The sequence below is a fragment of the Rhinopithecus bieti genome, unplaced genomic scaffold (assembly GCF_001698545.2).
Source record: "Rhinopithecus bieti isolate Rb0 unplaced genomic scaffold, ASM169854v2 scaffold_3062, whole genome shotgun sequence".
In the NCBI taxonomy this organism is placed as follows: Eukaryota; Metazoa; Chordata; class Mammalia; order Primates; family Cercopithecidae; genus Rhinopithecus; species Rhinopithecus bieti.
The window spans coordinates 3,434,984-3,447,882 of record NW_016804432.1 but is presented as its reverse complement, the minus strand read 5'-3'; the positions used below and the strand labels follow the sequence as shown (position 1 = coordinate 3,447,882).

The following is a 12,899-nucleotide window of genomic DNA, read 5'->3' as shown; positions in this document are numbered from 1 at the left end:
TGCGGGGAGCCAAGATCGCGCCATTTCCCTCCAGCCTGGGGAACCAAAGGGAAACCCTCATCTTAAAAAAAAAAAAAAAAAAAAAAAAGGAATCCTTTCACCATTGCTTGTTTTTGTCAGGTTTGTTGAAGATCAGATGGTTGTAGGTGTGCAGTCTTATTTCTGGGATCTCTATTCTGTTCCATTGGTCTATGTGTCTGTTTTTGTGCCAGTACCATGATGTTTTGGTTACTGTAGTCTTGTAGTACAGTTTGAACATGGGTAGTGTGATGCTTCCAGCTTTGTTCTTTTTGTGTAGGATTGTCTTGGCTATACGGGCTCTTTTTTGATTCCATATGAATTTTAAAATAGTTTTTTCTAATTCTGTGAAGAATGTCAATGGTAGTTTAATGGGAATAGCATTGAATCTGTAAATTACTTTGGGTAGTATGGCCATTTTCACAATATTGATTCTTCCTATCCATGAGCGTGGAATGTTTTTCCATTTGTTTGTGTCTTCTCTGATTTCCCTGAGCAGTGATTTGTAGTTGTCCTTGAAGAGGTCCTTCACTTCCCTTGTTAGATGTATTCATGGGTGTTTTATTCTCTTTGTAGCAATTGTGAATGCGAGTTCTTTCATGATTTGGCTCTCCTCTTGCCTGTTGTTGGTGTATAGGAATGCTAGTGATTTTTGCACATTGATTTTGTATCCTGAGACTTTGCTGAAGTTGCTTATCAGCTTCAGAAGCTTTTGGGCTGAGACAGTGGGGGTTTCTAGATATAGGATCATGTTATCTGCAAACAGAAACAGTTTGACTTCCTCTCTTCCTGTTTGAATTTTCTTTATTTCTTTGTCTTGCCTGATTGCCCTGGTCAGAACTTCCAATACTGTGTTGAATAGTAGTGGTGAGAGAAAGCATCCTTGTCTTGTGCCGGTTTTTGAGGAGAATGCTTCCAGCTTTTGGCTCATTCAGGTATGATATTTACTGTGAGTTTGTTATATATGGTTCTTATTATTTTGAGGTATGGTCCTTAAATACTTAGTTTATTGAGTTTTTAACATGAAAGATGTTGACTTTTATCTAAGGCCTTTTCTGTGTCCATTGAGATAATCATATGGTTTTGTCTTTAGTTCTGTTTATGTGATAAATTATATGTATTGATTTGCATATGTTGAACCAACTTTGATTGTGGTGGATAAGCTTTTTGATGTATTGCTGGATTCAGTTTGCCAGTATTTTATTGAGGATTTTTGCATTGATGTTCATCAGGGATACTGGCCTAAATTTTTCTTTTTTGTTGTTGTGTCTCTGCCAGGTTTTGGTATCAGGATGATGCTGGTCTCATAAAAGGAGTTAGGTAGCAGTCCCTCCTTTTCAATTTAGTTCCAGTAGAAATGGTACCAGCTCTTCTTTGTACCTCTAGTAGAATTCAACTGTAAATCTATCCGGTCCCGGGCTTTTTTTGGTTGGCAAGCAATTTATTACTATCTCATTTTCAGAACTCATTATTGGTCTTTTCAGGGATTCAGGTTCTTCCTGGTTCAATCTTGGGAGGGTGTATATGTCAGGAACTTACCCGCTTTTTTCTAGATTTTCTAGTTCATGTGCATAGAGGTGTTCATAGTATTCTTTGATGATTATTTGTATTTCTGTAGTGTCAGTCGTGATATCCCCCTTATCATTTTTGATGGTGTCTGATTCTTCTCTCTTTTCTTCTTTATTAGTCTAGCTAGCAGTCTACCTATTTATTTTTTCAAAAAACAAAAACAAAAAACAAAACAAACAAACAAAAAAACCTAGCTCCTGGATTCATTGGCTTTTTGAAGGGTTTTTGACATCTCTATCTTCTTCGGTTCTGCTCTGATCTTGGTTATTTCTTGTGTTCTGCTACCTTTGGGGCTTGTTTGTTGTTGGTTCTCTAGTTCTTTTAGTTGTCATGTTAGGTTGTTAGTTTGAGATCTTTCTACTTGAAGCTTTTTGATGTGGGCATTTAGTGCTATAAATTTTCCTCTTAACACTGCTTTAGCTGTGTTGCAGAGATTCTGGTACTTTGTCTCTTTGTTCTCATTAGTTTCAAATAACTTCTAGATTTCTGGCTTAGTTTCACCCAGGAGTCATTCAGGTTGTTCAGTTTCTATGTAGTTGTGTGGTTTTGAGTGATTTTTTAAAGTCTTGATTCTAATTTGATTGTGCTGTAGTCTGAGAGATTGTTATGATTTCAGTTATTTTGCATTTGCTGAGGGGTGTTTTAATTCCAATTATGTGATCAATTTTAGAGTAAGTGTTGTGGCTATGAGAAAAATATATATTCTGTTGCTTTTGGGTGGACTCTTGATGTCTGTCAAGTCTGCTTGATCCAAAGCTAAGTTCAGGTCCTGAATATTTTTTAATTTTCTGTCTCAGTGATCTGTCTGATATTGTCAGTGGGATGTTAAAGCCTCTCATTATTATTGTGTGAGAGTATAAGTCTCTTTGTAGGTCTCTAATAACTTGCTTTTGGATCTGGGTGCTCCTCTATTGGGTACATATATATTTAGCATAGTTAGCTCTTCTTGTTGAATTGAACCCTTTACCATTATGTAATGCCCTTCTTTGTCTTTTTTGGTCTTTGTTGGTTTAAAATCTGTTTTGTCAGAAACTAGGATTGCGGCCACTGCTTTTTTCTGTTTTCCATTTGCTTGGTAAATTTTCCTCCATCCCTTTATTTTGAGTCCATGTGTGTCTTTGCATGTTACATGGGTCTCTTGAGGACAGCATAATGGGTCTTGACTCTTCCCCCAGCTTGCAATTCTGTGTCTTTTAACTGGGGCATTTAGCCCATTTACATTTAAGGTTTTTATTTTGTGTGAATTTGATCCTGTCATCATGATGCTAGCTTGTTATTTTGCAGACTTGTTTATGTGGTTGCTTCATAGTGTCACTGGTCTGTGTACTTCAATGTGTTTTTATAGTGGCTGGTAACAGTTTTTCTTTTTCATATTTAGTGCTTTCTTCAGGAGCTCTTGCAAGGCAGGCCTGGTGGTGATGAATTCCCTCAGCATTTGCTTGTCTGGAAAGTATCTTCTTTGCTTATGAAGCTTAGTTTGGCTGGATGTGAAATTCTGGGTTGGAAATTCTTTTCTTTAAGAATGTTGAATATTGGCCCCCAATCTCTTCTGGCTTGTAGGGTTTTTGCTGAAATGTCTGCTCTTAGTCTGATGGGTTTCCCTTTGTAGATGACCTGGCCTTTCTCTCTGGCTGCCCATTATATTTTTTTCTCTCTTTTCAACCTTTGAGAATCTGATGATTATGTGTCTTGGGGTTGATCTTCCCATGGAGTATCTTACTGGGGTTCTCTGGACCTCCTGCATTTGAATGTTGGCCTGTCTTGCTAAGTTGGGGAAGTTCTCCTGGATGATATTCTGAAGTATGTTTTTCAACTTGGTTCCATTCTCTCCATCTCTTTTGGGTACCCCAATCAGTCATAGGTCCAGTCTTTTTTGTATAGTCCCATATTTCTCAGAGGTTTTGTTCATTCCTTTTTCTCTATTCTTGTCTGCCTTGAAGACTGTAGTCTTCAAGCTTTGAGATTCTTTCCTCCACTTGGTCTATTTTGCTGTTGATACTTGTGATTGCATTGTGAATTTCTTGTGTTGTGTTTTTTAGCTCCATCAGATTAGTTATGCTCCTCTCTAAACTGGCTCTTCTGGTTTTCAGCTCCTGTATTGTTTTATCATGATTCTTAGCTTTTTTGCATTGGGTTACAGCATGCTCCTTTCCCTCAGCAAAGTTTGTTATTACCCATCTTCTGAAGCCTACTTCTGTGAATTCAACGATCTCAGCCTCAGCCCAGTTCTGGGCCCTTGCTGCAGAGATATTGTGGTCATTTGGAGAAGAGGCACTCTGGCTTTTTGAGTTTTCAGTATTTTTGCATTGATTCTTTCTCATCTTTGTGGGATTATCTAGCTTCAATTTTTTGAGATTGCTGACCTTTGAGTGCGATTTTTGTGTGGTCTTTTTTATTGATGCTGTTATTGTTGCTTTCTGTTTGTTTGTTTTCTTTTAACAGTCAAGCCACTTTTCGTAGGGCTGCTGTGGTTTGTTGGGGGATTGCTCGTGACCCTATTTGCCTCATTTTTCCCAGACCTGGAGGTATCACCAGTGGAGGCTGTGAAACAGCAAAGATGGCAGCCTGCTTTTTCCTTTGGGAGCCCCATCCCAGGGTGGGTAGTGACCTGTTGCTGGCCTGGATGCTCCTGTAGGAGTTGTCAGGAGACCCCTGTTGGGAGCTCTGACCCAGTCAGGAGGAATAGGATGGCTGATTTTTGGTGGAGCAGGTGTGCCATGTTGGGGATAACTCTTCCATGTCAAGACTGCCTAGACTCTTCGGAGCCAGCAGACTGGAAAGGCTGAGTCAACTGAACTGCAGAGACATCGGTCGCCTCTCCCCCAGGGGGCTCTGTCCCAGGGAGAGATCAGAGTTCTGTCTGTGTAACCCTGGCTCGAGTTGCTGAAATTCGCACAGGGAGTCCCCACCCAATGAGGAGCAATGGATTGGGGTCCCACTTAAAAAAAGTAGTCTGGCCACAATCTGGCATAGCAGCTGTGTTGCATTGTGTGGGATTCCTTCTTGTTCTGACCACCTGGACTGCCTGGAACTGGCAGGTTAGAACAGCTAAGTCAACCTAACCACAGAAATGGTAGTTGCTCCTCCTCCAGGGAACTCATCCATCTCAGGCAGTCTCTAGCTTGTTGCACTGTCTGACTGGAGTTCCAAGCTAGTGGATCTTACCTTGTGAGGTGAAAGTGTGGCCTGCAGAACAATGCTGCTTAGATCCCTGGATTCAGTCCCTCTCCTAGAAGAGTGAGCACATGGATCTCCCACCTTGCTGGGATTCCTGGGGCAGAGTCTGCAAAACTCCTGGGTTACTATGTGAGCCTGAGTGACTGTTCTTTTGAGACTCTGCACAGCTCTGTGTATTGAACTCAAGGCCCTGGTGGCGTGGAGTCATGAGGGGATCTCCTGATCCACAGGTTACAAAGACTTGTGGGAGAAGTGTGGTTTCCCTCGTGGGGTTGCACAATCTCTCACTGCTCTGCTTGGATGGGGGTGGGAGTTCCTTTGGCTCCATGCTTCTCCCAGTTGGACCATCGCCCCACCCTGCTTTTCTTTGTTCTCCATGGGTTGAGCTGTCTGCCTAGTCAGTCGCAGTGTGAGAATCTGGATATTTCAGCTGAAGGTGCTGAATTCAGTTGCCATTTTCATTCTTCTCCATGAGAGCTGTAGACCACAGCTGCTTTTAATCAGCCATCTCAGTCCCTGGAGATTTCTGTAAAGTAAAATTTTTGAAAAATGTCGTTATTTTTGACTTTATGGGTGTTATATATTAGTTGGGTACTTACAAATCACAAGTTAGTATATAAATGAAGAATTTGAGTTTGTTAGACTTTGTCTTTTGATGGCATAATTTTAATTGAAGCTTTGTCTGATTATAAAAAGGCTGTTAAACTGCTTAGCAATTGTGGAACTCACCCTGAGGCTAGATAATTGTATATACTTATCAGGGGAACCCACCCCCAGTATTTCAACGTAGGTTCTTTCTATTTTTCCCTAAGTGTTGGCCAGTCTGAGAAATAAAGAGAAAGATTACAAAGAGAGGGATTTTACAGCTGGGCTGCCAGGGGTGATACCACATTGTCGGTAGGTCCGTAATGCCCCCTGAGCTGCAAAACCATCAGATTTTTATTAGGGATTTCAAAAGGGGAGGGAGTGTACGAACAGGAATTAGGTCACAAAGATCACATGCTTCAAAGGGCAATAAAGATCACAAGGCAAAGGACAAAGCAAAGATCACAAGGCAAGGGCAAAATTAGAATTACTGATGAGGGTCTATGTTTGGCTGTGCACATATTGTCTTGATAAACATCTTAAACAACAGAAAACAGAATTCGATAGCAGAGAACCAGTCTGACCTCAAATTTACCAGGGTGGGATCTTTTCCCCACCCTAATAAGCCTGAGGGTACTGCAGGAGACCAGGGCATACTTCAGTCCTTATCTCAACTGCATAAAACACACTCCCAGAGCGGCCATTTATATACCTCCCCCCAAGGAGTACATTCCTTCCCCAGGGTATTAATTATTAATATTTCTTGCTGGGAAAAAAATTCAGCAATATCTCTCCTACTTGCAGGTCCGTTTATAGGCTCTCTGCAAGAAGAAAAATATGGCTCTGTTCTACCCAACCCCGCAGGCAGTCAGACCTTTGGTTGTCTTCCCTTGTTCCTTAAAATTGCTGTTATTCCATTCGTTTTCAAGGTGCACTGATTTAGTATTGTTCAAACACACGTTTTACAATCAATTTGTACAATAGTGGTCCTGAGGTGACGTACATTCTTAGCTTACGAAGATAACAGGATTAAGAGATTAAAGACAAGATAGACATAAGAAATTATAAGAGTATTAATTTTAGGAACTGATAAATGTCCATGAAATCTTCACAATTTTTGTTCCTTTGCCGCAGCTCCAGCTGGTCCCTCCGTTTGGGGTCCCTGACTTCCTGCAACATACACTAATATTTTTGTTGCTTCTTATGTGCTGCCCCAGAGTAAGAGTCACTTTGTCTTTAGTCATTGTCCGTCCTGATGTGCACTTCCCTCTTGGATAATTTTTGTCCACAGAAATTTCATTGGCCTTGAAAACTCGTTCTGGTTCTGTATCTTCTATAGTATAGTCTATTTCAGCCCTATGGGAAAGTGATAAATTGATCTCACCTTATATTTTACAAAAAACCCATTTAATGTTCTCAAACTAACCTTCAGTCATGGAAAAGAAGAAGATCCATTCAGTAGTCACTGTGATTCAACAATTGGTATAGGTGCTTAGCTTTCTATTTATCACATCTCTGGTTAGTTTCAGGTTCTCTGCCCATGTGTTCATCTCACAAATTATATGTTGCTGCAGCTTTGACTAAGCTAGGTTGTAAGTTTCTTAAGAACAGGAGTCATAATACCAATTCCATGTATTCTGCAATGCTAAGTACAGTCTTCTGAGTGTTAAATATTGTGCATTCAGATATAGATATATAAATACTTTATTTTAGTGATAGAAGGTAGTTTTAAATTTTATACATGATAGTAATACTTACTCTATATCTGTAAGTTCAAGTATCTTGAAGGTGGTCACCTTTTTATTTTATTGGGAATACCTGAGACTGGGTAATTAATAAAGAATAGAGGGTTGTTTGGCTCATGGTTCTGCAGGCTGTGCAAGAAACATGGCATCAGGGTCTGCTTCTGGTGAGGACCTCAAGCTGCTTCCACTCCTGCAGAAGGGGAAGGGGAGCTGGTATGTGCTGAGATCACATGGTGAAACTGGAAGCAAGAGAGAGATGGTAGGGAGGTGCCAGTCTCTTTTTAAACAACCAGCTCTTGTGGGAACTAACAGAACTCACTCACACTTCTCTCCCTCCCCCCAGGGCATTAATCTGTTCATAAAGATATACCTCCATGACCCAAACACCTCCCACTAGGGGATCAGATTTCAACATGAGTTCTGGAGGGTTCGGTATCCAAACTACGGGACTCCTTTAAGAGAGTGAAAGGATAAATCACAGAGTAAGAGAAGATGTCTAATATATATATCTTTCATTTTATAAATATATAAAGATTTCTTACATGTAATTGAGAAAACAATAACCCAGGAGGAAAATGGGCAAAAGACTTGAACTGGTTTTCAAAATGGAGGATATCCAAATGTACAGTAGATATAGGAATAGATGCTCAATTTCATAAGTACTCAGTAAAATTCAAATGAAAATTGTAATGAGATGCAAGTGGAATGTCTCAGAGATTCAATTATAGAATTTCTATTGTGTTCTTTTTTATAGTTTTTTTTATTTCTGTGCTAAGATTTTTTTTTTTTTCTAATATTCCCTGGGAGTACATTTTCCATTTTGTCCATTGGCATAGCTATAATAGCTGCTTTAAAACCCTTGTGTGCTACTTCCAGTATCTTGGGTCATTTTGGGGTCAGTCATCATTAATTGGCCTTTTTCTTGATTATGAGTCATACTTTACAGTTTATTCTTGTCTAGTAATACTGGAGTGTGTTTTGGACATTGTACATGATGTAGGAACTCTGGATTCTGTTATATTCCTCTGAAGAGACCTTTAAAAAATTTGTTTTAAATCAAGCAATTAACTTGACTGATCTGAAACTCTAAATTCTGTCCCCCTGTGGTGAGCAGCTGAATTGTCTGTCCAGTTTTTTTTTTAACTTTAACTGGGCTGCCTAGAATATTCTAGTATGTTTTCTATACATGCCATTAAGAGTCAGCCAGACATTTGGAGAGAGCTGATAGATAGGTTCCTGTCTTACTTGCTTCTTTCTGTGATTTCCCAGTATGCTTTCCAGATGCAGCATTCACCCCAAACACTGTGCTCTGGTTCTTTAAGCCAGGAAGACTGTAAATTTTCAGCATTTTTATTACCTTTTGAGGCACCAGCTGGGGCCTGCCATGAAGCTAAAACTTACGTAAAAAGCAAAACCAAACTGGAAACTTATGAACTTACGTAGTATTTTTTGCTTTTTTTCAAATGTAACACACCCTTCTCCCCTATTTTTGACTGCTTTTGGTCTGTCTATACTGCCTTTGGATAGCTGGGTTTTGTTTGTTTTGCTTTTGTTCAGAGTTTATAGTTACATGTGAAAGTGTTGGTTTGATAGTAGCTGCTTGACCATCACTGGAAGCAGAATTTAAGCTTTAAATTTAAATGAAGATACTTTACTCTAATATTTTTACTTTCTTTGTACCTTAGGTACCCTCTTAGTGGCATGGGTTTACCAACATTTAAAGAATGGATCCAGAATACCCTTGGAGTAAATGTGGAGCATAAAACTACCTCTAAAGTAAGCAAACAAAAATTATTACTAATACATGTAACTGTGTTTTTAAACCCAAATTAATATGATTTCTCTTTGTAATTTGTTATATTGGATTCACTGCAACTGTCATGTTTTTTGTTATAAAGCCTATTAATTATATTGGCCTTGTTAGAGTGTTATGGGCAGTTATTCAGTGTCACAGATCTAGACCCTAGTCTCACAATTTATCTGAGATTTATCTGGCAAACTTTTTATCTCCTCTGAGCCTTGGTTAGTTTTAGAATTGGGAGTAATAACTATTTGTTCTGCCTCTCACAAGGTAGTAGTGAAGTGCAAATTATTTACTTTCTTAAAGAGTGCTTGTTACAGAAATATAAGTTGCTGTGATGTTTAGATTATTTAATAGACTGACCATAATCTAGGATTAATGGAGAATAATTTAAAATAAAAATGTAAAATCACATTTAATATTAGGACATTTAGAATATTTGAAGAATTATAAAAGTAAAATTTGATTAAGATATGAGCGATTGAGGATTTTAGTTTGTTCATGTAGTTTCACTTTTCTGAAAGTAGAATTAGGAAACTTTAAACTGTATATATATATGTATATATATATATATGAATGAAACTAATGAAATATTTAGCATTTCTTTTATTATTATTATTTTGTTGTGTTTTATTATTATTTTGCTGTAGCATACTATTCTGTATTCCAGTCTCTCTAACTGGATATAAGTTCCATAAGTACAGGGGCTATGTCTTATACAATATTCTCCACTGTATCCAACTTGTTATTAAGTGGTATAGGTATTTGGTGAGTACTTGTTGGGTTTATTTAAAAATCCACAGTTATTTTATTCTAGTTATTAAGTTAGGCTGAACAACTAATTCTACCCCTCCCAAGCCATCTTTTAACTTTTCCTAGAGGTCTCTTTTTTTATCTCTTAAATTCTCTCTCTCTCAATCTCTCTACTATTTGCAATTACTTGTTTTTGACATTGATACAATTCACATACTATAGTTAGAAGTTTCACCAGTTTTTGAGCCCTTTTCAGTTCTTAATGACTTAAAATATTAATATATTTTGTTGGAGTTCTTTTAGTATTTCCTTCTCCTATGGGATAAATTTCACAAGGTCAAAATACTTTTTTCTGTTTAACTCACTGTTGTATCCTCAAGACCTTGAAGAGTGCCTAGCTTATAGCAACCACTCAATAAGTATTTATTATGCAGTACCTTAATAAGAGATTAAGATAATATGGAAGTATCATATTTGTTCTTTGCATATTCTTATATTTTCTTTTTTCCAAATACTGTAATGATAGCTTCCCCCCAGCCCCCATAGCAGATTTTACTTGGCCGGCCATTTATAGACCTCTTCCTATGTTCTAGGCATGCTATTAAGTGCTTTTCACAAAAATTATCACATTTAACCTGCCTTCCTTATAATAGCCCTATGGTGATAATCTCATTTAACAGATGAAGAAGCCAAGGCTCATCGAAGTTTGGTGACATGCCCAATGACTCATAGTTTTAACTTTGAAGTTGAAGATTAGATTTCAAGTTACCTGTTAGGTGAAATTGAATATCAAGTTTATAATTATGTTGTGAGTTTTAAAGCAGCTCTATAAAAATGGATTTATTACCTATTTTGAGGCTTTCTGTTTATCATTTTAAAATGGCAATTGAATAATAAGAAATGCTAATTTTTTTTTGTTTTTGTTTTTGTTTTGAGATGGAGTCTCACTCTGTTGCCCAGGCTGGAGTGTGGTGGCGTGATCTTGGCTCACTGCAAGCTCTGCCTCCTGAGTTCACACCATTCTCCTGCCTCAGCCTCCCAAGTAGCTGGGACTACAGGCGCCCGCCACCATGCCCGGCTAATTTTTGTTTTTTTAGTAGAGGCAGAGTTTCACTGTGTTAGCCAGGATGATGTCGATCTCCTGACCTCGTGGTCCGCCTACCTTGGCCTCCCAAAGTGCTGGGAGTACAGGTGTGAGCCCCTGCACCTGGCCAGAAATGCTAAATTTTATCGACAGATTAAGTGTAGATAGTGTACAAGTCAAGTAACTTTCTCCCAGTCTCCTTAATCTGAAATGAAAGATTTGATACTTTGCTCTCTTCCCTGTTGATTATAATCTTTAGAAATGATTGTGATTAACCAGAGCATTTGTAATTTGTTACTCTCATAAAGCTGATTTCTGTATATGTTGTTTTGTATTTTCCTATGCTTCAGCCTTACTTTGAATGTTTTAAAAAAAGTCTACATTTTGTAGTCATTCTCTCTAACTTAAGTACCCAAAATTCGTTGTCTAAAAATAAGTCAAAGAAATCAATTTTATTTTCTAGGCATCCTTAAATCCTAGTGATACACCTCCTTCTGTTGTAAATGAAGATTTTCTTCGTGACCTTAAAGAAACTAATATTTCATATTCACAAGAGGCAGATGATCGAGTATTTAGAGCTCATGGTAAGTTACTTTATATTAGCCCTATTTATTTTAACAAAATTTTCTATATTTTAAGCTGTTTTGTGTTTTGTTTTTTTAACCACAAAACAGGTCATTGTCTTCATGAGATATTTTTGCTCAGGGAAGGAATGTTTGAGCGAATTCCTGATATAGTTTTATGGCCAAGTAAGTTTTCCCCTCCTTGTATCATTAATTTAGTATTGCTAAATTTTAAGTTAATTTAATATTGGAAATATGTACTGTTTGGCATATGAGTTGTAAAAAATATAAATTGCTGTATTTTTAAGAGAGTTTACATAACAGTCTTGAAGCTCTTTCTTGACCTGGTTGTTCTGAACTAATGGTTTTAACAATTCATTTTGTTGCTGATAATTAAATAATCATTTCAAATGTAAATAATCATATTGAGATGTCAGTAGAAAATGTATTTTGGATAATTTGGAAGCTTCATGAAATTAGTGTCAGTGATACATTCAGATATATAGAATTATTAATATAATTGAGTACTGCCAACTAATATTAGTAATAATTTGTTGATATCAGCTCTGAGCTTTAAAAACCCTGGTCAAACAAGTTTCATGTATTGTATATATGCATACTATGTTTGAAATGAATAATTAAATTTTGAGTAATTATTAGCGTTTGGCTGGGACGGAGGATGGATGAGCTTTGTGTTGTAATTTTACTCTTAGTGAGTAGTAGGTACTATATTTATAAATCTGAGGTTTTTTACCCATCTCTTTTAGCAGGTAATTTAAAGCAGAACAGGTATAGTGTTCCTTGCTGTCCATTATTGCATTTTTTAAAAAGTCTATTGATTTTCTGATTCATTTTATCTTCAGATCTTCCTTTTCAGAGTATATATTTTATTTTTTAATAAATTGGATCATTCATGGACTCTCAGTTCTTAAATGAGGTCCTTCTACTTTGGAGGGACTGTCTGAGGGAAAAATTATACTTTAATATGGGGGCAAGAGGCAGGTGAGATACACGGAAGGAAAATCCAAGAGCATATGTAGCAGAGATGAAATTACTTTCCTGATACTAGTATATTATTCTATGCATTTAGAATATTTATTAAATAAGTCTTTCGTCTCTGTTAGTTTAGTATAGAAATTTTAACTGTTCCTGAGGAAAAGGTATTCTCCAACAGAAGAAATATTTTTGTTTTGCCTGCTTGTTTTTTAGTAGCTTTAGGTTACTTCTCTACCAAGATTTGCAGAAGGTTTATTCTATTTATTACTGGAAAACATGAAAGCAAAATTTATCAATTTTCACTTCCCACAAGAAACCTAATAGGCCATCCTTTGATGTATCTTAATAAGAATCTAATTAAACTAAAGAGCTTCTGCACAGCGAAAGAAACTACCATCAGAGTGAACAGGCAACCTACAGAATGGGAGAAAATTTTTGCAATCTACTCATCTGACAAAGGGCTAATATCCAGAATCTACAAAGAACTCAAACAAATTTACAAGAAAAAAACAAACAACCCCATCAAAAAGTGGGCAAAGGATATGAACAGACATTTCTCAAAAGAAGACATTCATACAGCCAACAGACACATGAAAAAATGCTCATCA

The 12,899-nt window shown here is 37.3% G+C and overlaps 1 protein-coding gene across 1 annotated transcript in view; it reads left to right on the top strand.

Moving 5' to 3' along the window:
* The window catches only part of AGPS (alkylglycerone phosphate synthase), a 160,781-nt gene that overhangs the window by 37,698 nt on the left and 110,184 nt on the right, over positions 1-12,899 (top strand). Inside the window, 3 exon segments of the mRNA XM_017868293.1 lie at positions 8,780-8,870; positions 11,196-11,316; positions 11,407-11,481. Of these exon segments, the coding sequence (XP_017723782.1) occupies positions 8,780-8,870; positions 11,196-11,316; positions 11,407-11,481 (287 nt within the window).